This window comes from Cololabis saira, chromosome 6 (genome assembly GCF_033807715.1).
Source record: "Cololabis saira isolate AMF1-May2022 chromosome 6, fColSai1.1, whole genome shotgun sequence".
NCBI classification, from domain to species: domain Eukaryota; kingdom Metazoa; phylum Chordata; class Actinopteri; order Beloniformes; family Belonidae; genus Cololabis; species Cololabis saira.
In genome coordinates, this window is record NC_084592.1 from 31,089,919 (window position 1) to 31,116,704 (window position 26,786).

At 41.5% G+C, this 26,786-nt stretch overlaps 1 protein-coding gene across 5 annotated transcripts in view; it reads left to right on the top strand.

Annotated features, from left to right (window-relative positions):
* The window catches only part of hdac4 (histone deacetylase 4), a 176,112-nt gene that overhangs the window by 128,616 nt on the left and 20,710 nt on the right, over positions 1–26,786 (top strand). For all 5 annotated transcript variants that reach the window (XM_061723935.1, XM_061723938.1, XM_061723937.1 and 2 more), the window contains 10 exons: positions 2,596–2,862; positions 4,608–4,794; positions 5,051–5,184; positions 7,893–7,995; positions 9,638–9,684; positions 14,385–14,492; positions 17,787–17,842; positions 17,963–18,050; positions 19,981–20,100; positions 20,192–20,289. In XM_061723935.1, coding sequence (XP_061579919.1) covers positions 2,596–2,862; positions 4,608–4,794; positions 5,051–5,184; positions 7,893–7,995; positions 9,638–9,684; positions 14,385–14,492; positions 17,787–17,842; positions 17,963–18,050; positions 19,981–20,100; positions 20,192–20,289 — 1,208 coding nt within the window. The remainder of the gene's footprint in view (positions 1–2,595; positions 2,863–4,607; positions 4,795–5,050; positions 5,185–7,892; positions 7,996–9,637; positions 9,685–14,384; positions 14,493–17,786; positions 17,843–17,962; positions 18,051–19,980; positions 20,101–20,191; positions 20,290–26,786) is intronic.

Below are 26,786 nucleotides of genomic sequence, written 5' to 3' on the forward strand. Positions count from 1 at the left end.
GTACACCAACCTATACCAGTACACCAGTCTGCACTACAATACAGTCTACACTAGTACACAGATACACCAGCATACACTACTTCACCAGTCTACCTTAGTGTACCAGCTCACCCTAGTACACCAGTCTGTACTAGTAAACCAGTCTGCACTAGTACATCAATCTACACTAGTACACCAGTCTACCCTAGTTCACCAACATATACCAGTACACCAGTCTCGCCTAGTACACCAGTCTACACTAATACACCAGTATATATAGTACACCAGTATACGCTAGTATACCAGTACACCAGTCTCGCCTAGTACACCAGTCTACACCAGTACACCCGTACACCAGTCTACCCTAGTTTTCAAGAGGTGTTGTGGGAAACACTGTATAGCTTATATAGTGCACTGTATATGCACTATATAGGATTTTTAAAATTATTCAACCATAATTGGACAGCAATATGGTGACAACACTATCTAGTGAGACGGGGTGTTTTGGGTCATCCGGCCTCCTCCAGCTTCAGTTCATGCGAGTGTTTTGCTTTGCTAATAACAGATCACCATCAGAGTTCTTAACTTCACAAAGAAATGGATGAATTATGTTCAACTATTTCTTTATTCCTAATGGTTTATGGTGACATACAAATCACACTTGTTATTTTTGAATAATAATTGTTGGCCATTAGCGTTCCTACCTTTGATGTGTTGTATGGAGGGCAGTTCAGCACATAATTTGAGATAAGATTGTGCCTAAAAGAGTGGTCGGTATCAACTATTGGTGGACAAACTGCAAACAGGTATGTATGTCTTTGAGAAAAAGGACCATGGTGTGTGGTAGTGTGAGCTCTCAGGTTTATGACTGTATGCTCTCTCAAACAGAGATAAGATACTTCAACGTTATCGTGTGTAAGTTTACATCTACATGGACGCTCAAATCTGTACACGGATCTCGGAAGCAGCACATTCTATATGAGAGAGGCGTGGATTCAAGTGGCTCCACCCTCCAAAACCCTCTGCTGTGAACAAAACTGTAAAGTCATGTTTTAACATGAAGATGTTGGACTGTCTCTGTGGTATTTTGGCTAAAGCTTTCCCCAAATATCTAAAAAGAGATTAGGAAGTAAAGTCAACTTGTGAAAAAGGGAACAATATGTGTATTTAAACACCTATTGAAAACTAACACTACTCACCTGTTTCCATCTGACGGTTCTGCATGGTTGTGGTTCTGCGATGCGCCTCCTGGTGGAATCATTAGGTAATTAGCACAAGGCACGATTTATGTAGGGGAACACTTGGGTCCACAATGAAGCTGTTTGGTCTACTTACATCTGCATTTAAAAGGGAAGTTTATTTCTAGCATTGGAGTCCAGAGTACAGGTGAGGTTTATCTCTGTGTTCAAAAGGCAAGCAGAGCTGGTACACGTTAGCTTTTGTTTGGTTAAACTTGCGGTCTTTTAAATGTTTTCGTACTCGGGCTGACCAGGTCAGCTATTTTGGGAGTGAAAACATCATTGGTGGACACACAGGAACAAGCCATCTCGCCTCATAGACTATTGTGTTAATCGTTGTTATTCTCTGAGTTGAAATTATTACTAGAAGTAGTGATGCACCGATTGTTCGGTAACCGAAATTGTTCGGCCGAAAATGGCAAAAAAACACTTTCGGTGTTCGGTGGAATAAGTGGGAAAAAAACCGAACAATTAATAATGGCGTTGTAATATAAGGAAATAGACTGGCCGCTCCGTAACTGTTGCGCACCACATAAATCGTTGGCCAACCAAAAACTAACCACATAAGAATTTTACCTAACATTCACCAGCAGGTGGAACCAAAACAACATAAATAAATCTATTACAGGTGCGTTTAGATGAGGAAATCAAACAGCGAAGAGCGTGGAGTGAAGTGGTGCAAACATGTCAGCAGTGTGGAAGTATTTTAGAGTGGCAAAGAATAATACAAGAATGGCTGTTTGCAATGAATGTTCTGCTCAAATATCTAGAGGGGGCACATCTGCAAAGTCTTTCAGCACTACAAGTTTGATTTGTCATTTGAAATGATAAAAAACCCTGAGCGCTTTAATGCATTTTTATTGTTTTAAGGCCTATGTTACAATATTCAGTCAGTTAAGCCTAACGTAAGCTCAAAGATGGCCAAAAAATGTATTTTGCTAATTTATTTATTTTAAGTTATTGTTCTTTGCTGGTATAATGTCTGCTGGAATATTTAAGAAATGCTGGGAAATTAAAAAATGTTCAGTTTTTTATGTTCAACAAATGTTTTCTACCTTGTAATTTTGTAAACTATTTTTTTTTCTTTTAAAAGCATGCCTAAATCAAATTTATATGATTTATGCAATGGTGAAAGAATTGGCAAAAATAAATGAAAAACTGCGAAGAACCATGTTCGGTATTGTTCGGTATTCGGCCAAGTGTTTATTATTATTTTCGGTTTCGGTTTCGGCCACAAATTTTCATTTCGATGCATCTCTAACTAGAAGTCTGGAGTAGTAACAGTTAACTTTGTTATCTTATGGTTTTTGTTTTAAAAAAACACAGTTATAATGATGCTCCGTCAAACCTTTGACCCGACCACTATATCGTCCTGCAGATCATGTCCAAGCCCGGAGATCAGGTCTCAGCTGCAGGTCCCAGCGCCTCGGTGCCGGGCAGGCAGCATCAGAGTCACCCAGAGGAGACAGAGGAGGAGCTCAGGGAACACCAAGGACTTTCCTCATCCTCGTCGTCATCTTCCTCCACTTCTGCGCAGGAGACGAGGCTGCCACGGGGAGTCATCATCAAGCAGGAACCACCAGATCCCGAAGAGCAGGAAGACCTGAGGGAGAGGCAGGCCGAGCAGGACTTCCTGTTCACACAGGTATGGGTTAGCGGTGGATGACAAGCGAAGGACAGCTACAAAGTGGAACAAGGGTTAATTAAAAATGTAGGCGAAGAAAGAAAAAGGTGAAGCACAAAGAGAAACAAAAAAAAAGGGTTACAAGAGGAATGGAAAATTCACAGATTACGATTATGTTAATTCTCATGTACTTGCGTTAATTCTCATGGAAATTAAATGAGAGATGCCATCTTCCAGTTAGATTTTTTCTTCCAGACACAATCGTTGTGACCAATCAGTATCTTGCGACGGCAGCTACGAGTGGGTTTTAGGTGTTGCTAGAGCCGACAATAGCCACTCCGAAAAAAGGTTCCGCTTTCAGCTGCTGTAGCAGGATCTGAAACAGAGAGTACTTCTTAATTTATCTGGGAACAACACTGCAGTCTTCTCCAAAGTATGCCTCCCAAAAAGTTTATTTTCAAAGAACATCCTCTTTTTCAAACAATTTCCATGGACAACTTCCCACTTGGATCTATGTAACCACCAGGAACCCAGATTAAGGTTGGAAGAAAGGTTACAAAGTTAGAAGAATAGAGGATGAAAGTGAAATAAATACTGAAGAACCGAAATCCGAGACCGTCTGGGCATGAGTCAGTTAGAGGGAAGATGATGCAAGTTCAATCTTGAGAAACTGAGTCAAAAATAACCAGAGGGAAACAGAAACGATCTTTATTCAAATTGGTATCAAATTAAAGTGTTTTGATATCTCATTGTGTGTTCCCTTGCATGGTGTTAAAAACTCAGTCTTTCACTGGGAAACCTCAGGAAGATTTGCAAACATGAATGTATTGACTGTAGTGACAGATGGAGCAGTTAGTTACTGGCTGAAATCGTAGACTCTTCCCTCCATCTGCCTGTGCTCCCAGCTGACCAGCCAACCCACTTTCCAGTATAATTTTAGCTACATTAATTTTTATCTTTTTCACACAAAATCTAGTAACAAACTCAAACAACACAGTAAGAGCATGCTGAGTAGCAAACTTGTTAGAATAGGCTCAGGGCCGTAGAAGTCCATAGAAGGATTTAACCAGTTATCAGTGTAAGTCTTTGCACTTGCGTGGCGTTAATAAGATAAGAACAACAGCTCCATTTATTTGCTCCCATGTTTGCATTTTTTTATTATTCGTCCCTGAACGCGTGCAGTGTATGCTCTTGATCTCTATATTCCTTCCAGTCTGTATATGGCCACATTCGCACGCAATCAGGACACCATGTCCTCATTTGTCCAGCCCATCCCTGCTGTCTGCTCGGCCAAATTCAATCAGGGGCTCTTCTCACTGTCACCATGGCGCCCAAGCTGTAGCATATCCAGACACACCCAGCTGAGCAGCACAGCAGGACGGCTGCAGAGCGTCCTTTTGAGAAGTTAACATTGCATTTGAGGCACATATAGATACTTTAAGATAAAACATTGTCAAATAAAATTAGTTTTGTGTGTGTGTGCGTGTGCGTGTGTGTGTGTGCGTGTGCGTGTGTGTGTGTGTGATGCCTAATTCATTACAGTAGTTCTAGATGAGTAGTGTGTCTCAATATTGCTTGGACACAGGAAGGAAAAATAATTTCAGAACTGAAAACTAGTATTTCACTGTATGGCACCGTCATTGTTGAGATGCGCATCATCCTCTTGTACGGGTTTTTTAACATGCAGCACTTTGGCGCCATCTGGTGTCATGAAAATGACATTTCAGCGCAGCTGTACATATAACTGTGTCTCTGTGTGAGCGCAGCAGGCGCTGCTGTTGGAGCAACAGCGGATCCACCAGTTGAGGAACTACCAAGCCTCCATAGAAGACGGCGGCCCGCCTGTCAGTATGGCTGCACATCGCCCTCTGTCCAGGGCGCAGTCATCTCCAGCCTCTGCCTGCTTTCCTATGGCAGTCCAGGAGCCATCCGCGAAGCATCGATTTACTACAGGTCTGTAGAGTTTCTAGTTACTAATTACTCTTCATTTCTACCATAGACACTCCATGGCTGAATATTACATTCTGATTTTCATTGTCTGTGCACAGCATTTACAGTACTATACCAATCAGCTATGTGTGTATTTGATTTGAACAGAAGCCTCCTCAACTCTCATGACCTTCATATGAACTTGTATTAATGACAAAGCAGCAGGTATTTACATCATTGCCTTAAAATGTCATTAAGAGTCGTTCTGGTAAATTTTCAGGTCTGGTCTATGACTCTCTGATGCAGAAGCACCAGTGTGTGTGCGGTAATGCCACGATTCATCCAGAGCACGCTGGCCGTATTCAGAGTATCTGGTCACGACTGCAGGAGACGGGCCTCCGGGCGCACTGTGAGGTAATGTTAGACTTCACCCGACAGTATTTACTCGCCCCCAAAGATCCAGTCAACACAGACACTTGCAAAAGTATCAAACCTACTTGGCACTTTTCTTATTTTACTGCATTACAAATAACATTTAAATTAGAAAGATACGTTTTGGATGGGACTTTATGTTAAAGACCCCAAGGAATCCAAAGAAAAAAAGTATTTTTATACAAAAGAATAAACTCTGAATACTGAAGAAGTGCTTGCTTCTGTATTCTCCCTGTTTACTTTAAACATGCCTGCAAACTTGTGAAGGTGTCGGCGGCAATCAGCGTTTGGATCAAAGTGTCATTCATGTGTATCTTGTATCTTGTAAGAGCATTTTTGCAATAACACGTGTTTGGTGGAACACAACATGCACACGCGAGTCTTTTGGCAAGTCACGAACAAGATGAGGGCATTGCTTCGTTCCCATAACCAAGTGAAATCAACGTCACTTGAAGCAGATTTCATTGGACGCCAGAGTCATTTTTGAGGTGAATCTCAAAACTTGATGTTGAGAAGCTCATTAAGAAGTCGTTTAACATTTTAGCAACCTCATACACCAAAGACGTATCATTGTGAAGAAGCTGTCCGATGCACAATTTATGTGAATGGGATTTTGATTCAAACTGCTTATGTCACAGACAAAAGGGACACGTTTGAAGGCTTGTTTGAAAATCCAAATGAGTATCTGGTGCTGGTAGTCACATAATTAGTCAGTTATGTCCACCTCTTACAATCTAGCTGTCCTCATCTACCTGAGTCTGTGTCACCACTAACCAGTACAGTTTAAGACCAAAGAACTCTCTCAAAGTGCTAACAATATATACATACCTGTAGGAAAAAATATATAAGACTCAGGTATAAGGGTATTAATCAGAGAGGTACGCCTACACAGAAGTGAGAGAGATTTGAGTCTGGCGGAGGGGGTTTCTTCAGCAGGACCTTTTGAAATTGGTCAGTGTAGCAGGGCGAGTGCAACCGGGGCCGCCCGAAGGATGGAGAGACACGGAGTTTCGTGCAGACCCTTTTATTCACCCAAATCACACGCGTGCACAAGCACCTTCACAGCAGCTTCACAGGAGAACCCTTGCCCAGCCAACTCCCCCTCCGTCTCCGTCGCCGACTCCGTCCCAGGAGCCATCGCCTGGCGGCCCACAGCGATTGCCTCACGGCCGGTCGGCTGCAGCGCCGCCAGCGCTGCCGCGGCGAACCTCAGACGGGGTGCAGGGGTGGGTCGCTCCGTTGGTCCCGCCGTCTCGGGAGCCGTCGCCTGGCAGCCCGCAGCTTCTGCCTCACGGCCCCTGAGCTGCGGCGCCGCCAGCTCCTCCCGCGCTGCTGCGGCGAACCTTGAGCGTGGCGCAGGGGTGGGTCGGTCCGCGGGCATCGAAGCCGCCAACACAGCGAGCTGATGCCCGCCCTGGTCCCGGCGCAGGGCGGCCAGGTCCGCCAAGACCTGGACGAGCACGTCCAGGGCCCGCTCCATGCCTCTCTCCTCCATCCTTCCCGCCCCACGTTGGGCGCCAGATGTAGCAGGGCGAGTGCTACCGGGGCCGACCGAAGGATGGAGAGACACGGAGTTTCGTGCAGACCCTTTTATTCACCCAAATCACACGCGTGCACAAGCACCTTCACAGCAGCTTCACAGGAGAACCCTTGCTGCTGGGCAGCCATGCCTTATGAAGGCTGGCAGGGTGGAGAGGCTGATTGGGCCCACCTGTGCCCTAATCAGCCTGAGTGGCTGCAGCTCCTCCACCCTGCCACAGTCAGAACTAAGAAATGATAGACGGTGCTAAATAACAGCAAATCCTTCAGGCTATCTGCTTTCAGTCGCAGAGAATAAACATGAAGATTGATATTCACTGTTCAGCAGCACAAAGATACAAACCATCGTGCCCAAAGAGCAGTGGAGTCGTTAACAGTGAAATGTTTACGTTCAGGCTCAGAAAGGGTCTGTAACGCAACTTAAAAACCTTAAAAACATATAAAAGCATATACAGCTAAGAACTGACTCTGAGAACAAATACTTAACAAACTCAGCTCTTGTTTTTCTATTTATGTTCATTTCATGATTGAAATATTTAGTAGATGTTGTATGTTGCTAAACAGTAATGGTAGTAGTATATAGTGGTAGTAAGCCACTGTAATTTTCTGATCAAATTTTCAAACCCTCCATATTTAATTCCAGTTTGTAAGGAAAGATTCCTGTAACCCACTTTCTATCCGTTTCTCAGAACAGTCTTGTTATTCTTTAAAGGACCAAAAGGGTGGAGATGGGAAAAAGAACACATTTAAAACACATTTATTAACAAGCCATTTTATGCTACATATGGTTTTACTCTTCCTTTGCCTTTGTGCTCATTGTCAAACAATGTATTTATTTGATTAATTTTATTATTTAAAAAGTACTAACATACAACAGATATTTTGAAGATTAGTTTGTAGTTGCAGGTTGTCATTAGAACCACAAGAGGGCAGTGTTGAGTCAGTCTCCATACTCGCCGGGATAAACAGAGTAAACGCTATATGTTTGACTTTAAAGTTTTGAAAGTGTTCTGTTTGTCTCACTTTCTTGTGTATTTCACTTTTTCTTCACGGTGTGGAATCCCAAAGGTTCATGACATATAACCCGCAGCTTCTGCTTGCCATAAACTCAGAGCTGCTGTCTTTTTCTGATTCCTCTGCTCTCTCTTCAGTGTATCCGTGGCAGGAAAGCGTCGCTGGAGGAGTTACAGAGTGTCCACTCCGAAGCCCACGTCTTACTGTATGGAACGAACCCGTTGCGGCAGAAGCTCGACTGTAAGACATGCATCCTTACAAATGCATTAAAAAACATGCCTGTTTCAAACGTGTCCTGCTGCACTGCCTGCAGGATCGATTTCAAATTGTTTAAATCAAATAAACTAGAAGTTTTTTACAAACCTAAAAGAAATTTTAACAACAGTACATGTTTTAGTGTGGTTAATTGGCATAAGGTCAGTTCACATATAAATCTGCAACATTAACTCCTCAGTGACTAACACCTCAGCTGCACCTGTCATGTAAATGCCACAATTCTGTTAAAAGAATCTGCTTTAATGCTTAAACCGCGACATAAAAGGTACAATCTAATAAAGCGCTGGAGGTGTTATGCTTAAGCCCACTGAGGCCGTTAAACAAAAAGTCACACAGGCTGCTCGGCCACTTACGCCTGTCCTTGGAGTGCAGGTGTAACCAGCGTGGGTTGTGTCGAGGTTGTCTGTACAAAAACCACAATGAGAACCTTAATAGATGATCATCTGGGAGAGCCGGGGTACAGGTGGGGCTTCGTACAAGAATAATTAACCCAAAAATCAAGCAACTAATATGTATGTATGTATTTATAGCTTTTCACTGCAGCTGATGCAATGGGTTCACAGTCACTGTTAACACGGCTGTGAATTAGGCATTGGGCGATATACGATATTATCGTATATCGCGATAAAAAACGGCCGCGATAACGTTATCGTGGGGTACTGTAATTATCGCCAAAAAAAAACAAAAAAAAAATTTTTTTTTTTTTTTTTTGAAGAAAGTGTCAATTCACTCGCCCGGTTGCATATCCGGCCCAGACCGGATACGGATCCAGCTGTAGAGGGGGAGCGCCGGGCGGAAGTGAAGAATCCCCCGACGTGTGTTATTGTTGATGAGCAGGCAGAGCAGCCAGCCACTGTTAAAGTTTCAGAGAGTAATACAATCAGTGTGCATTTGGCTCTACTTTGTCACTTTATTTCTATTTGTCACTTATTTCTTTCGACTCTCAGGGAAGTATTTTCTTACAAAAAAAGAAAGTTCAAATAAGTACCGGTACCGGTACTATAGTTTACACTTTGTAATGCATAACATTTACAGTACACTATTTGTTCTCTACCTCAAGTGTCACTGTGTTGAGAATGATTTGAGAATAAATGTTCTGAAGGAACCAGTGGATCCACGGTTAGTCTTTTTCCTTGCATTTTAAGAATTTTATAAGCGACACGCTAATATCGTGATAATATCGTAATCGTGATATTTTTGTCCACTAATATCGTGATATGAAATTTTCATATCGTCCCATGCCTACTGTGAATATGTTTGCAGACCTAAAGGATCAAGGTTGCGGTGTTCAAAGGAAGAGTCACAATCAAATGATCAGTTTCATGACTTCCATGTTCGCTTTTGGGGCAGAGGTTGAGCTTCTCTCCGATGCCTGATTGTGAGGTCAATGGGAACCTTTTCTTTTTCCTTCATTGAGCCAAATCAAAGCATCCCCCTGCATAGTCTCGCTGTTAGATAAGGTCAACAAGTCAAACGCTCATTTTCAGGGGGTCACATGTCCGTTTGTGCCTGTGAGTCCTCAAAGTCACCTCTTCACCTGTTGACCTTTCTGTCTCTTGTCTTCTGCTCTTTCAGGGTCTCTCATTGTACTTTTTTTCTCCCTCAGGTTCGGTCCAACCCATGTTTGTGAGGTTACCATGCGGGGGCATCGGGGTGAGTCACCCACTTTCTGTTTAGGAGCTCTTAAGACAAACAGTCGGTGTCTAATTAAACTATTTGCAGGTTGTGTGCCTGATATTTCTCCAAAAACTGCCATTCTTAGTCGTGCTGGTCTTCTCAGTGGAAAACTGTCGTAACAGACTGCTGTGTTTTTACAGCAGTGTGTTAATCTAATCGATACCCATCTGGAGCATAGTTTCGGCATCATCAAATACTAGTGTAATAACTGTGTCGCCTTCACCCGCTCGCTCTCTGCCCCCCTGCCTTAATAATGCTCCCATTTGTTCTTGTTCCACCAAACACACAAACGCTCACTAACGCCGCCCCTCAAGGACCAGAGGCAACAAAAGCTGTTGCTTGCCTTTCCGCCATGTTAGTAATTATAACCAGATGTTTCCAGTCCCGTGTGTGTGTGTGTGTGTGTGTGTGTGTGTGTGTTTGTGTGTGTGTGTGTGTGTGTGTGTGTGTGTGTGTGTGTGTGTGTGTGTGTGTGTGTGTGTGTGTGTGTGTGTGTGTGTGTGTGTGTGTGTGTGTGTGTGTGTGTGTGTGTGTGTGTGTGTGTGTGTGTGTGTGTGTGTGTGTGTGTGTGCGTGCGCGCGCGCGCGGTGGAGGATTTTGACGGTTGTGTAAAGTTACTGTCCTTGGATGAGTCTTGCACCTGTACGTGTTCTTGTGGTGTTGTCCTCTGACAGCGTTGGGGATCTGCAAAGACAAGTGTCGTTCCTCCAGGTTATCTCCGCCCAGTAGTCGAGTTGTAAAAAGAAATCAGGGGGGATGGTGGATTTTATCATATGGGGACAAATAATTTGTGCTGATTACAAATAATATAATATATTACAAATAATAGCACCGACCAAAACACCTGCAGAAATACTGCAGGAATGACATAGCAGCAGTTAAATGCAGCCTTCTGTAAGCTTTAAATATCCACTGGGCTTACATCAAATACATCAAAACACAACAATAAAAAACTTATCAATATGACTCTGTCCTTCACAGGATAAGTAAAATGGATCACTGCAAAAATTCAAAATCTTAACAAGAATATTTGTCTTATTTCTAGTTAAAATGTCTCATTTTAGTAAAAAATCTCATTACACTTGAAACAAGACTCATCACTGGAAAAAACAACAATTTTCACCTGTTTCAAGTAGATTTTCACTTAAAATAAGTAGAAAAATCTATCAGTGGAACAAGTTTTTTTTGCTTGTAATGAGAAGATAAATCTTGTCCCACTGGCAGAAATTATTTTTCTGGTGTTATTTTTCTGGTGATGACTCTAAATGTTGAAATAGCAGTAAAACCACATTCATTGATGAAATGACATAAGGGATGGAAAGGGGGGATGGCAATTTTACAGGGGGGATGATTTGGACCGTTTTTATTTCAGGGGGGGATGCCATCCCCCCTCATCCCCCTCAACTCCAGTACTGTCTCCGCCTCTCCTCCTTTGCCCCCCCCCCCAAAAAAAAAGCTCCGTCTGGAGGAAAGGGGGGGAACAAGAGAAGGCTGAGCGCTGCTCTGCTCTTTATAAAGGCAAATGGGGCCAAATTGTTGTCTTCCTGTCATACACTTACATCCACATTTTAAACAAACACACACAGGCACGCACACACACATACACACGCGTACAGAAGGGGCTGAAATTAGGCTGTCAGCCTGTGGAGAGCCTTCATTCCGTCATACCAGCACGTTCCCGCTCTTTTCTACCTCCAACACTCACACGCTAACAGTTCCGATCCCCTTTCACTGTTTTCCAGACTTCCAAGCTGGTATTTCCATGTTTGGCTGAAAGTCCCCGCCACGCTGCTCCAGAGCAACATGTCTCTGAGCTCGTTAATTTGACTTAGATATATGAATCAGCTCATTCACTCACTCGCTGCCTAAGTTCATTCATTGAGGTACCGACCCGTAGATGTTTTTTTCCCCCAATGACCATACAGCCCTGATTCCTGAAAAGTTAGGATGCTGTGTGCATTGTAAACAAACAACAAATACGATTTGCAATCCCTATGAAAAAACTATATCCAAAAATAGTGACAGAGACATTTTAGCATCTTGGAAAAAAAAGAGGCTCATTTTGAATTCGATGCAGCAAGACAAGTCATAAAAGTTAGGAGATGAGCAACAAAAAGCTGGAAAGGTAAGTTGTACTAAAAAAAAGCACCCTGGGGAACATCTTGCAACTAATAAGGTTGATTGGCAACATGATTTGTGAAAGGATTTGCTATAAAAAGAGGCTGAGCAGATCCCCATCAGTCTTTGAAAAACTGCATCTCCAAATTATGGGGGGAAAAAAATAAATCAATGGAATAAAATTCTGAATAATTTTCAGTAGTGTAAATTTGCAAATGTACAGTACATAGTATGATCGAAAGATTTAGTGAATTTGAAGGAATCTCACATTAAAAAGCATTAAAAAAGTGCACGGTTCTCTCACGGAAATCACTTCATGGGTGCAGGAGCACCTCTGGAAATCACTAAGACCAGGGCGCTGTGCATTAATGCCAGCGGAACCTTTACCATGCAAAGACGCCACATGTCAACAAGATCTAGAAATGCTGCCAAAACTCACTGGAAATAGACAAAGTGGAGAAGTGTCCTCAGGTCAGACAAAATCATAATGTAAAATTGTTTTTGTAAACCAGGGACGCTGCATCCTCCGAGCAAAAGAGAAGAGGGACCACCCTTTTATGAGCTTTTGTGAGCACTGAGAAGGCTGAGTCTCTGATGGTGTGTGAGCATAGTGCTGTTGGACAGCTTCCAGAACCCAAGAGTAAATGTCAATATTGATCATTTAGAGCAATGCAAGACCTATTTTTCAGTACTTTCCATATACTTGTTGGAGCCCCTCATCAGCAGCTAGACTCTGTCGCTCCCTCCGAGATGCTCCACGGCTTTATTTCATGACAAAGACTTTCCTGGTGCAACTAACGTTATTATGGAGTAATCATCCAACCTTGAACAGTTTCATGGTCAGAGACGGTAGGAGAGCAGACTGTCTGCTGACTGCTTGTGGGCCTAACGGTCGATGTCCCTCATCCAGGTGACTGACCTGAACTCTGTCAGCTGGGGTGAAAAGCTACCCGACGGAGTCACTGGCAGGTTCAGATATTCCAACTAAAAAGAGCCTCAGGTTTATATGAGAAAGCCCCACTAGCCCTCTGGCACGGGCTGCTCTGCACATGTGTGCACAGTTCAGACACACACACACCCCTCCCTTTTTCTTCTTTTCCTCTGCCAGCGTCTTCCCCCTGTGTTTATCATGCGCTCCATCTGCCTGCAGTATCTGCCATGCCTGATGGAGGGTGTGTATATTATCCTGTGCATGGCCCTGCGCTCCATCAATCACAGAATATTGCGGTCTGTTTGGCTTGAGCGCATGTGTGTGTGGATGTGCTGTTGTGATCGGCGCTGAGAGCCAGTCGTGCCTCGGCATTAATCAGGCTTGACCACTGCACGGTTGCCCCGCTGCAGAGCTTCATCAAATGCACTCACCTACTGTACGCACAGGGAACGTGGATGTCTTTTTTCCTTATTTATAATTAGAGGTAGGGCTGGGCGATATGGACCAAAAGTCATATCTCGATATTTTCTAGCTAAATGGCGATACTCGATATATATCTCGATATTTTTTCTGTGCCATAATTGGGGTTTCCCCCAAAGCATTATAGCATAGCATCTCTGTTAGCTTCATTTTTTTCTGAGGCAAACCCTTAAAAAAACAGTCAGTTTTAATACAAAGCCTCGTGCCAAATGTCACACAGGTACCTTTGTTAACAGAGGTCTGCACAATATCAAAATGTATAAAACAAATGAAATAAAAATAAACTGCCTGCATATATAGAATAAAAATGCATCTTTGAATAAAATAAAACAAATATCCCTTTCCTGCATAACAATTAAATTAAAATACACTGTGCAATTAATACAATGTAGACAGTAACAGGCAGACTTTTCCACTGAGGTTGACAGTTGTGCAAATAACAAAACATTTGTGCAAATCTCAAATAAAACATTCAAGTCAATTTGTCACAAAATAAGCTATATCAAAATCATTTTAAAAAAAAATGTAAAAAAAAAAAAAAAAAATGTTTTTATTTTTTTAATCGATATAAACGATATTGTCTCATACCATATCGTGTTTGAAAATATATCGATATATATTAAAATCTCGATATATCGCCCAGCCCTAATTAGAGGTGAAGTTGTTCTTACAAATATGCTGGATGTCATGTTGTGCTGAATCCACCATGGATCAGGCCCTAACATCAAACTGCAACTAAACTACCCGAACTAAGATGAACGTGTCAGTAAGTTCAGCCGCGTGCAGCATCGTCTGCATGGGTAAGCCTCTAAATATGTTTTATTGCTCCATAGCTGTCCCCTTTACTGTTTTCTCTCAGTGGACACATTTCCAAGGCTTTTCTCCTCCATCACTTGATCACCAAGGGCAGACGCACTTTAAACGACTAACTTTGATGCTCTGAAACGATAAGCCTAAATCATTTCAAAGGTTTTACGATTCCGGTCCCGCTGAAGTTCTGCGAGTGACCCCATCAAACATTCTCTAATTCTTCAAAAAGACGGTTCATTAAAGAATAAATGGAAAACAGTACAAAGTTGTTTTTTGGCTCACTTAAAAATGTCATAAAACAAGCCATGATCGTGTGTTTGTGTGCGTGTGTTGGCAGGTGGACAGCGACACCATTTGGAACGAGGTCCACTCGTCCAGTGCAGCTCGTCTGGCCGTGGGCTCCGTGGTGGAGCTGGTCTTCAAGGTGGCATCAGGAGAGCTGAAGGTTGGTGAGGATGCTCTGTGACCGGAAATTAGCCACGGCTCAACTCTTGGGGCTAAAGCACATTTCTGGGTTTGGAATAAATGTCACATTTGTCATGTCGGTGCGAGTAAATTTATGGATTCCCTAACCTTTTGCAACAAGAAAACCCAGTTCAGGCGAGCCCTGCTACAATACAGGTTTATGACTACAACTCCCAGGGCAAAAGATTTCAATGCACACAAAATGTAAAGCATTTTGGAAATCTGGGGGAAAAAAGTATTTTAAATAGAAAACGCAACAAATCACATATAAAATCCAAATGGGCAGAAACAGGAGTTGATGTTTAGGACCTGATGTCGTAAAAGAAAAAGTGGGCGTTACTTACAGAAAAGCCTAACGTAAACCATCATAAGGAAAGCAGGTCCAGTCACCTGAAAAGAAGCTATCAGATCAATAAGCTAATGTTGGACCTGTTGGTTGGTCTCATGTGATGTATAGAGATGAGTTAGAGAAGAAAACATGGTGTTACATGTCGCATAAAAGACCAGGAGAGATGCCAGTCGTGACCACTACAGTAAATGTGCAGGTGGGAATTAGACATCTTTTCCACTCCCATCATTCAAAAGCACTAGATTTTTGAGGGATTCTTTTTTTTTTTTTTTGTGGCAGGATGATAATGCATCTACATCATTCAAACCTTTGTTCCAAGAAAGAAGATATTAACTCGACCGAATGCCAGCAAATACTTCAGATCTCAATCCAATCAAAAAAAAATTCACAGCGGAAAAAAGGTCCTTGACAAGGATGTGTCCTGCAAAGCTGCTCTGTTCACTTCTAAACAAGAGAGCTGGAGCTTGATTGATGAAGAATATTGTTTTTCCTCAGAGAAGTTCACGACTCAAAGAGTTCAGGATGTCATAAAAACCAGATGAGGTGCAATAGTCCTTTTTTTTTTTTGGTTCATGATTTCATAATCTTATTCTTGTACTTGACATTGAAAAAAAAAAAAAATAGATATAGTTTGTAGCGCCAGAATCCTGGAGGTTTTTTTTCTTATTTATTTTTGTAGGCAGAGTGGGTACTGTTTGCACATTTCTGAGGAGGTATCTGTTACAGAATATGTCAACACTTGTGCTCTACACCATCCACACCTCAAGAGGGGAGAATTATCCCTCCCATTATTATTGTTACCTTCCAGACAGACATCTCCACCCTGTGATGCCCTAACCTCCCTGCACCCCCACCCCGCGGCCAGCCTTGATGTGTCTGTGGCAATGGACGCTTACTGTTTGAACCCAGCAGGGAGGCCCTGTGCACAGGCACTGCAAATGCCAGCAGGCCCCACTAACAGGCCTCCTTTTATTGGTATTACACCAGAGCCACCTGCAGAGCGGCCGCCGCATTTAGCGTTAACTTAGCACCAACATACCGCAGACTAATGACATTCCTCAGAGAGACAGTAGCACGCCACACCGATACCCACATGCTTTCTGGCTGCGGCTGATATCTAATCTAATCTGAAGTCTAATCTGTTTTACTGCACAGCACTTTGCCGTTTTGGTCGTTTCAATTCTGAAAATGAAAAGCAAATGTGTATCTCATTTTTGTGAGGAGAACACAATTTAAACATGTTATAATTTCAGTGTTAAATTTCCTACGTGCAGACTTGACCTGATGCTTCCAAATATGTGCGATTGCTCATGCACACACATACATGCACACACATTTTCACACACATGTAGATGGTCCTCTGAGGGTCTTTTGCAGCCGAATGACCAAATTCCACCTCCACCAACAACTCTCTGAACTCCACAGGTTGTCATAAATCTATTCAAGGCGCACACACGCACACTCATGCAGTCAAACACACACACATTTCTGTCCTTCCATCTGCTGCTCTGTGTGTTTCCCCCTCATATATGAAAATATCCTCCACACACTGGTACATACAGTATATTGCAGAGATCTTTAAGTGCGTGTCCTCAAACCCGCTGAGGCCGTTGTCGTTGCAGTAATCTTCTGGCTGGCTGCTAATCCACAGCAGCTGATTCAACATCATTAGTCCAGCACGCGTCGCTCTGCATCAGCCCAAACATCTATCTGATGCCCCCCCCACAGCCACGGGAGCCTCCAGAAACAGTTTCTGGGTGTGCTGGCTTCATGAAGCTCCCCTTAACTGACCCAGAACCAGCATCTGTTTCTATCTGTTTGTGGACATGAAGAGATGGTGAAATTCTTTTGAATAGGTCATGCTAGGTTATGTTTGGTATTCAAGTACGGTGACTAAGTGGTTATTTTATTTAACCTTTATTTAACCAGGTAAGTCAGTTGAGAACAATTGGGACACGATTTGTACCGTATTTTCATTAACTTTTACACCATATTCTAGTTGAATTATTGAAATAAATGAACCTTTACACCATATTCTAGTTGAATTCTATTCTAGTTGAATTATTGAAATAAGTTAACTTTTACACCATATTCTAGTTGAATTATTGAAATAAGTTAACTTTTACACCATATTCTAGTTGAATTATTGAAATAAATTAACTTTTACACCATATTCTAGTTGAATTATTGAAATAAATTAACTTTTACACCATATTCTAGTTGAATTATTGAAATAAATTAACTTTTACACCATATTCTAGTTGAATTATTGAAATAAATTAACTTTTACACCATATTCTAGTTGAATTATTGAAATAAATTAACTTTTACACCATATTCTTCACCTGTAGGCTATATTATACATCTGGGCTGATGTGGACATACAGAGCATAGGAGGATATTTCAGTTGCTAGTATGGTTGGCTGTCTGTACGGTCATGAAAATTCAATGCTATTAAAGCACTTTAAACTTTAAATCAAAGCATTTAGTTTTTTCATATAAAATAAACACATTTTTATTCAGTTTAGAAGTTTTGGAGCTTTTTTTTGGCTCCTGCGCTGCTGAAATCAGGGCATCCCTTATTTCTATTTCTGAAAGGTGGCAACCCTATTGACAACTCAAATTTGCACATAGGTGTGTGTGAGCGTGAATGGTTTTTTGTCTCTCCCCGTACTTACGGGGTTGCGTCAGGAAGGGCATCTGGCATAAAATTGGACCAAATCCATGTACAGACAGATGTTTAGAGCGTTTACCGGTAAGCTGAAATGGTTGACGATATTTGGTATTCAAGTGAAGAATTAAGGTGTGGTTATTCTTCTTCTTATGTCTTTATTAATTTTAGCCATGCTACATGTCTATCACATCGTCTATCACATGTTTTCAATTATTATTTTTTTCCTTTCTTTCTTCCTCTCTTCTTGACAGAATGGCTTTGCTATCGTTCGACCACCTGGACACCACGCAGAGGAGAGCACACCTATGTAAGTACATTCAATATCTGATAATAAAAGAGGTGATGGCACAATAAGCTTTTATATACGATGCATGTTTAGACTCCACCGTCTTGTTGCTGAATTCTTACAGTCTCTTTTAATTGGCAGGGGTTTTTGTTATTTTAACTCGGTTGCCATAGCAGCCAAGCTCCTGCAGCAGAGGCTCAATGTCAGCAAAATCCTCATAGTGGACTGGGTAAGTTGAACTGGTAACACATGGGTTCTGTACCGTATTTAAGTGAACGAGTGTGAATCTACGCCCAGTACTCCCAGAGAGATGTCGGTACACTGGGTCCTTTTGGTTTTGGTACCAAAACTTTGTTAGACATTTATTAGCAGAGTTTTGATTCCAAAAAAACCTACTACTTGAAATTCACTTAAGAGGTTTAGTATCGTCTTTATCCAAGACATATTGGTGAAAGAGCTTCTAGATTTTTTTGTACTAAAACATTGCTCGTATGTTTTAAGCAAGTTAGACATAATGTTAGCAATGTTTTTGCACTAGAAGGCTTCACTGAAATGTTTCTAATATGTTTTGTGCAAGTTAGATTCAATTAGTTGCTAATTTAGTAGTGTGTTTTTGGTTTATAGATGATCTACTACTTAGGTCACTCAAAAAGTCTAGAGAAATCTCTGGAGACAATTCACTGGTAGTAAATGTTTTGTTAAAGTTAGATGTTTATTAACAATATTCTTGGATAATTCAGTTGCTCCAAAGGTCTAGCACCAAACCATCACTAATTTCAGTACTATACAATCTAATACAGAGATGTCACTGATATATACTGTATCTTTTGGGAGTTACACATGTTTTATCAATATTCTGGTAAAATGAGCTCAAGCACAGAATCATTTCTAACATGCTTCTGGCAAATTAGACATAGTAAAATCTTGGTATTCAAAATTCATAACATCTGTTATATTTTTTTTAATGCAAGTGAGACGTATATTAATAATGTTTTGTTACCAGAAAGTCGATTAGGGAAAAGATACTTCTGAAGTCTTCTTTTGAAACATTGCTTATTTGGTGACTTGAAGGTATAAAACCCAAACTAAAACTGTAAGTTCGACATATATTAGATTAGTCTGAGACTACGGTACATGAAGTATATGATATTGGTTTGGATAAGTTGGTACTTCTGGTGATATATATTTATGTATGAGAAATGTTAACAATTTTATATACAGTTTACTTAATTAGGTAGTTACAAAGAAGTACTATGTACCATTAATATGTTCATAATGCAGGAAAAGAGACCATGTTTAAAAGATTTTAACATAATGAATGAATGTGCATTTATAAAAATTGCTCATGTTTCATAATGTACCGTAACATTATTTGCAAGTTAGTGTGCACTATCTTGTTTCTGATTACACGAGCAGGTACATGTCCACTTTTCAGCAGAACTTGTGTTGGAAGCTGGCCTTATACTATAATATATATATATATATATACCGGTGTGTGTGTGTGTGTATATATATATATATATATATATATATATATATACCGGTGTATATATAATTTTTACAAAGAGACGGTGATTTTCTAAGAGGTATGATGAAGCCTTCCATGCTTCCTCATGTCCAGGAGCAGTGTGCTGCACCAGCAGCCCCGGCTGGTCATGGACATTTCCAAAAGCCTTTGAAGGTCCTTTTCATTTCCTCTCTGTCCGTCACAGACGAAGCACAGGCTCCTTGTCACGCTGCTCACCTCCAGCTGAAAGGGACATTTTTAGGATTTGTGTATTAAAGCATTCTTTGAATATAAAAATGAGGTCATTTAATTGATGTCATGTTTTTGGCAAACATGAGTAGCGATTGAAGTCGAGGCTTTTATTGGAACCAGCTGATCATTCTTTTTTTTGACATCACAATAAGCCGCTGAGACTCAGACCAACTGAGTAAGAGTGCAACACGGTCAACCCTTTATTCTAAGTGCACATGCAGGGGTTCATGGTCACGTCTCTCTGAATTGCATCGATTTTTTAAATAATTTCATGACCTATTGGTGAAAAGACTGTTTCTGTTGATTTTTAGCGCCATTGAAGTCAAATGATGTTGGAACGCTATTACACATTTTGTTTTCAAAAAATGTTACCTTTACCGATCCATTTGAACTGTTCCAGGATGTTCACCATGGCAATGGGACTCAGCAGGCCTTCTACTCCGACCCCAGTGTTCTCTACCTGTCTCTGCATCGCTATGACGACGGTAACTTCTTCCCGGGCAGCGGAGCCCCCGATGAGGTGAGAGTGACCTTCGTCTGTCGCTCTCTGCTTGCTTACCCCACCCCTTTTGTTTGAACTCGTGCACCTCAAGCCACATGTTGCGTTGCAGGTGGGCAGCGGAGCAGGTGCGGGCTTCAATGTGAACATGGCCTTCACCGGAGGACTGGAACCTCCCATGGGGGATGCAGAGTATCTAGCTGCATTTAGGTAAGACGGTGAAATCCCCTGCTGCATTACAGAGTATGTGACTGAACAGTTCAACGTTCAGTCCTGGAAAAGTCTCCGAATGAAATTGCAGAATAATGCTTTTTGGCGCAGCCTCTAAAAATGCACTACAAGGTATAACAAATGATTTATCAGGAGCTGTTAACTACATAACAGTCTAGTTCTCATGCCAGGCCTGTTTTCTATTTGGTCCCCCGACTGCGGCTATATATAACCTCCCGTATCAATCCTCATACATACAGACATGTCTCGGTGCAGACATGTACATGTCACTTACACATTTTTGCTTCATACAGCTGGAAAGGAGCAGGCCTGCATTTGTTCCAGTGCTCTTTGAAGATGAATCAGAATTTCAACTGTGCATCAGTCTGGCCTGAGCCCGACACATCACCCCGGCCTTCCACTGTCTTATCGCAGCTTTCGGCACGCAATCTACAGGAAGCGCACCTTAGCCTTTAATGCAGCCCAGAACCCTGTGTGCTCACACTTGGCCTCTCTTCTTTGTATTCCTCCTTTTCCTCCTCATTCTTCTTTCTATCATGCAGTGTGGAAATGCGCTCTTGACAAGAGGGCACTAAGTGTTATGCTATTGACATAATCCTCGCTGAAGCCATGAGATTTTGCAGTACACATCACATAAATCACATTGATTTAAAAGAGAGAATATTGGAGAGAAATTAAAAACCGTTGACCACCAAGGTGATGCACATTAAGACTGTAAAGAACCGGATGATTTCTTGAATTTGAATAACTTCAATGACAGATGAGGCCAATGTAACCCAAACATTTATACTATTGTCACATTTAGTGGAGTGCAAATGACACTCGTTAAGTAATAATCCTATGGTTTCCTGTTAAACCAGTACTCGAGTTGAGGGGGGATGAGGGGGGATGGCATCCCCCCTGAAATAAAAACAGTCCAAATCATCCCCCCTGTAAAACTGCCATCCCCACTTTCCATCCCTTATGTCATTTCATCAATGAATGTGGTTTTACTGCTATTTCAACATTTAGAGTCATCACCAGAAAAATAACTTATTTGACAATTTTCACCTGTTTCAAGTAAATTTTCACTTGAAATAAGTAGAAAAAATATGCCAATGGGACAAGATTTATCTTCTCATTACAAGCAATAAAATCTTGTTCCACATGCAGATTTTTCTACTTATTTTAAGTGAAAATCTACTTGAAACAGGTGAAAATTGTTGTTTTTTCCAGTGATGAGTCTTGTTTTAAGTGTAATGAGATTTTTTTTTACTAAAATGAGACATTTTAACTAGAAATAAGATTAATATTCTTGTTAAGATTTTGAGTTTTTGCAGTGATCCATTTTATTTATCCTGTGAAGGACAGAGTCATATTGATAAGTTCAGAAAAGTGTTTTTTGTTTTATTGTGTTTTGATGTATTTGATGTAATCCCAGTGGATATTTAAAGCTTACAGAAGGCTGCAGAATTTCTACAGGTGTTTTGGTCAGTGCTATTATTTGTAATATATTATATTATTTGTAATCAGCACAAATTTTCTGTCCCCATATGATAAAATCCACCACCCCCCCTGATTTTTTTTTTACAACTCGAGTACTGTGTTAAACCATAAGTTGAAAACATTTCTAGGAATAAGCAATTGATTTGAACTGATGACAGTACAATGTTCAGCCTCGAAACTACTGACACATGCCACTCACCTGAACATTGCCCAACTGCAGGGTTCTCCCCAGTGAGACGGTGGTTTGTACCACACAGAAAATAACTGCTGAGAGAGGCTTCAAGGAGCTCAAAGAGTGTCAGCCCTGGCTCCCCAGCTCTCCACATCTTAGTCCAGTTACACATCTGTGCTGAAGGCACTGTTAAATCCATCAGCACCTCATGCGCTCTTTGCACATGGAGACAGGTACACTCATCTGCTGCGTTAGGTCTCAATGGCTCAGTGGTTTAATGTCGTTGATGCTGAATTCAGAGCTCATACAGACCACACACAGGAGTTTCTGTCACATCACATCCAGCGTGGTGGTCAGTCTGCATATTTATATCAGCAGCGTACACCTTCACTGTTGCAGATTAATCTCTGTAAATGCAGCTTAGCCTTGTCATTTTAACTAGTGACAGTTTATTGAGCTCAAGCTGTGGTAAGTAATGCTGAAGTGCTTTTTTTTCCTTTCATGAACACAGTTTTGGTTTTTGTTTGTTCAGGGAGGCATTTATGCAGTTGTTGGTTTGTCTTGTGCTGTTGGTGTAATTGTGAATTATAGCGTTGTTTTGCATTGTGGGAGAATTCAGTCAAGGAGAATAGAAGTTTGGATGTTTACTACTACTTATCCTTTGTGCCTTTATTCTGCCGAGCGTTTATTGTTTTGGTTATTTATATGGGAGACAGCAGAAAGCCTGTCAAGCAGCTCATAGATCTTGCATACACATAGATAGTGTAAGAGACAGATGTTGATGTATCTACAGTACACATGCCTGTTACAAGTGCATAGTAATGCATAAACTCCTTCAAATATGCAGGACTATGCAAACAGTTACAGTGGATCAGATGTGCAAATGCTCAATCACGCACCTTTTCCAGTACATCACTGTGCTTGCAGATGTACAGCCGCACACAGACACCTGATCCACACAGTCTCAGAGTTTCATTGTTTATCTGTGTAATGTGGCCCCCTCCCTCCTCCGTCTCTGACTCAGGGAGGGGATGCGTGCTTTGTAGCCAGCACCTTTCCATTCCTCCGCTGGCCTGTGCCACGTTGCATTTGCAGGGGATCAACTCTGAGCCTCCAGAAAGCACAGAAGAAAAAAAAAAAGATAAGAAAATTGGCAGTAATGAAAACCAGAAGCACCGTCTGCCCCTCTCTTTCTAACCCCCCTCCTTACCATGAACTTGGAAAGACGAGAGAGAAGGAGAATTAAATTTAATTCAAACCAGCTCTCCGCAGCGCCAGATGACAGGGCTTTGAAGTGTAAGTGTGCGTGTGTGAGTTTTTCGCTCTCTTATTCTCTCTCTTCTCCTTCTCTCTTTTACTTTTTTTTATGAACGAAAAGAGGGAAACCTTCAAACTCTGAAGTTTAACCACTTGTTTGCTGGTTTGATGGAGCTTGCCTCCCCTAAAAGACAGATTCTATATATTTTCTACCTATAACCCTTTGATATGAAAGAGGAGGAATTTCTCTGATAGGAATGGCTTTGACGTCTACAGAGATCACAGATGGAAATAGGCGCGTACATCAATAGGAATACTAATAGCTTTTAAGATTGACTAAGTATCCCAATGATGTCATGATTTTTATCTCAGACTGGGGACTTGGGGCACATAAGATGCTGTGTTTTTGTGTTTGTGATGCTTTCAACACATACAAACACAGGTCTGTCCCTCCTCAGCTGATAGATGTGCACCTGTTGCTACGTAGACCAAACAAAAGGCGAAGCTGCATAACTGACAGGTAACTCTGTTTGATGTCTGATTTGTCAGGAAGAGAGCTAGGCTTGTCACTGCTCTGGTCAGGATGATTCACCCCAAATGAATCCTCGGAAACACTTGCTTCCCTCTTTGCCAGTCTAGTAATTGTTTGCTGTGGCTTTTTATTATTTTAAATGTCAGGATATTATTCCAAAGAGAGGGGGGCTGGAACTGATGAGACCAGCAGGATTTGGCTTCACAAGCAGAGCTGTTTCTGTCTGTGTTCAAGGCTGGAGGAGAGGCGTGGAGGCCCTTGGTGGTTAAGGTATCCTTGTTAGTCAAGGTTTCCCTCCACGTCATATGTCAGCCCACAAATGTGTCTTTGGCTGACTTTGGCTGTTTAGTGTGGGGTCTCTTACAGTCCAAATGTTAATTCGCCAAGGCTCCGGATTAATGAAGGTGGATGATTTCACATATTTGTTCGTTGTTCATGTTAGCAGGTTGTCTTCCACTATTCATTCATGTCTTTACGCTTTTGGTTAGTCTCCTTGGTTAGTACATGTTTACCCTGAAATGGTGCCAGATGGGTGTTAAACTGCAGTGACACGCACACTTTGTGTATGCTTGTTGTGTGGGACTCCCAGATACCTCCTAGTTCGGCCTCCCGCCTCACACTCCGACAGCTGTGTGTGTGTTACAGTGTTGTGTTGTAGTGGTGGTGGAGGGGGTGAGGGTGCATGCACTCGGCTGAAGGTTGTAATTTGGCGGTGAGCAGGAGATGGAAAAACCTGTGGTCTATGGGGTTCAGGGCGAGCTGCATGCCCACAGCTGGGAAACCAGCATCATGTTCCTGAGGTCAGCAAAGTGCAGGGGACCTGCAACAGTACCCTGTGGTACTCCGTCATTCACAGACCTCACCAAAACACAACTTGACCAGATATCCCGATACCCCTTTCCACCCCTCCCCCAAATATTGCTCAGAGTCAGAAGTCCCACAGGGAACCAACGAGAGACAATTGTGCTGCTGTGTGGAAAGTCCAACTATTTATATCTAATCTTTCTGTACAAAACTTTAAATTAGCAACAAATACGCAACAACGTTTTTTTTTTTCATCAGGGATGCCAAATAAACAGTGTTGGATTTTCCAGCCACAGGTTGCAGTGAATGATGACACATTAAACCACAGTTGATTTCTGTATTTCACATCGAGCACAAGCAATCCGTCTTCCCTGGTTTTGTCAAATGAAGGTTGTACACAAACAACCCTCATTCACCACACCCATCCAGTGTTCCAATTATCCTCCTTGCTTAGCACAGATACACACATGCAATTATATCTGTCCTTTAGTTCCTCCTTTTGACTGAAGAACCGTACAGTGTACCGCTGCTCCAAATGACCAAACTCTCCACTTCAGAAGTAAATGTGGTAATTACGTCTGCCACACACACACACACACACACACACACACACACACACACACACACACACACACACACACACACACACACACACACACACACACACACACACACACACACACACACACACACACACTCTACAAACACACCAGGTGGCTGGAAAACTTTAAAGGAAGAGGAAAACCATAAACATAATGATACAAAACACACAAAAAAACAAAATTAGTGGTATAGTGACAAATACAATCATCACCATTGCCTTCAGCTCTGGATTACCTTAAATGTTCCTGTACGGCCAGCTAGGAATCAATGATCTTTTAATAGAGTTAAACAAACTGTAATTCAGACCTTTGACTCTTCCTTTTAGATATCATTAACAAAAGATGCTTCATGTTTTTTTCTTGTCATCTTCACTTAATATGTGCATATACTGTACATGTATTTTTGCATTCCAAAAATGAAGTTGAGACTGTAAAGATTGTATAAATGTGTGTAAATGGTGTTCTGGCATCAAGGATACCTATTCGTTTACCTACCGTATTTTCTGGACTATAAGCCACACCTGTATATAAGCCGCACCAGCTCTATTTTTAAAAAAATAATTAAAAAAAGATATACAAGCCGCACCTGTATATAAGCCGCATCCGCTCTATTTAAAAAAAAAAAGATATGCAAGCCGCAGATATTTATGTTGTTAGATTAGATATTTACTACATGTACAGAAGGATTTTGAACTGTAAATGATGTACATGTTTGTACCTAAATAGATCCTTTCCTAACAGTGTCTTTTAACACGTCAGCAACTTTGCTGGTTAACACGGGACAGAACCAAGAGAAAATAAACTGTATTTATTTATCTATTTATCATTTGAAATCTGCTTCTACTTCTATCTGCTAAAGAAGAAGTAGCGTATTCTTCTTTGCATTTATTTTGTCTTAGTATTTATTCTAATTCCGGTTAGCACTCCCCCTAGCGGTGGAAGAAAAATCCACAGAATAGCTGCACCTTTGTATAAGCCGCATGGTTCAAAACCTATGAAAAAAGTAGCGGCTTATAGTCCAGAAAATACGGTAATCGTTTTGTTGTTGGCTTTTTCTTTTTTTTTTCTTCTTTTGTTTCAAAATTCTCGCACCATTGGGGATAGGTTGGTCTAAATGGTTCTTTTTGTCTTTGGTCCAGGGCAGAAGACGCACGTTTCTTACAACAACAATCTGGAATACTTTTTCCCGATTGACTATGTACACATTTTCACTAGATGCCTCTGAGCACAGACATGCTGGCATTGCATCAGGACTAGTTTGAGACATTTGATTTATGAAAATATAGATCTACAGTATATTGTAGGGCTTAAGAAAATGTTCCCACAGTATCCCTGGCTCATAGGCTGTTGCCTATTAATGAAACACAGTTCTTTGTGTAGTGTCATCAGACGCATCAGGATGAAGGGCGTGCAGCTTAAGCATTCTCTTTTCCAATAACAGTGACATTCCTCCAAGTTCCTTGGATCATTTCAAGTAGCCATCAGATGGCCATTTCCTGTCATTTTTGGCTCTCTAAGATACAACTTTGGCTTTGCATCCTTCGTACCTCTGAACAGCAATTCAAATGATAAACAAAACTCAAGAGAGTACTTCCATTTTCAACAGTGACAAATTCAGAAATCC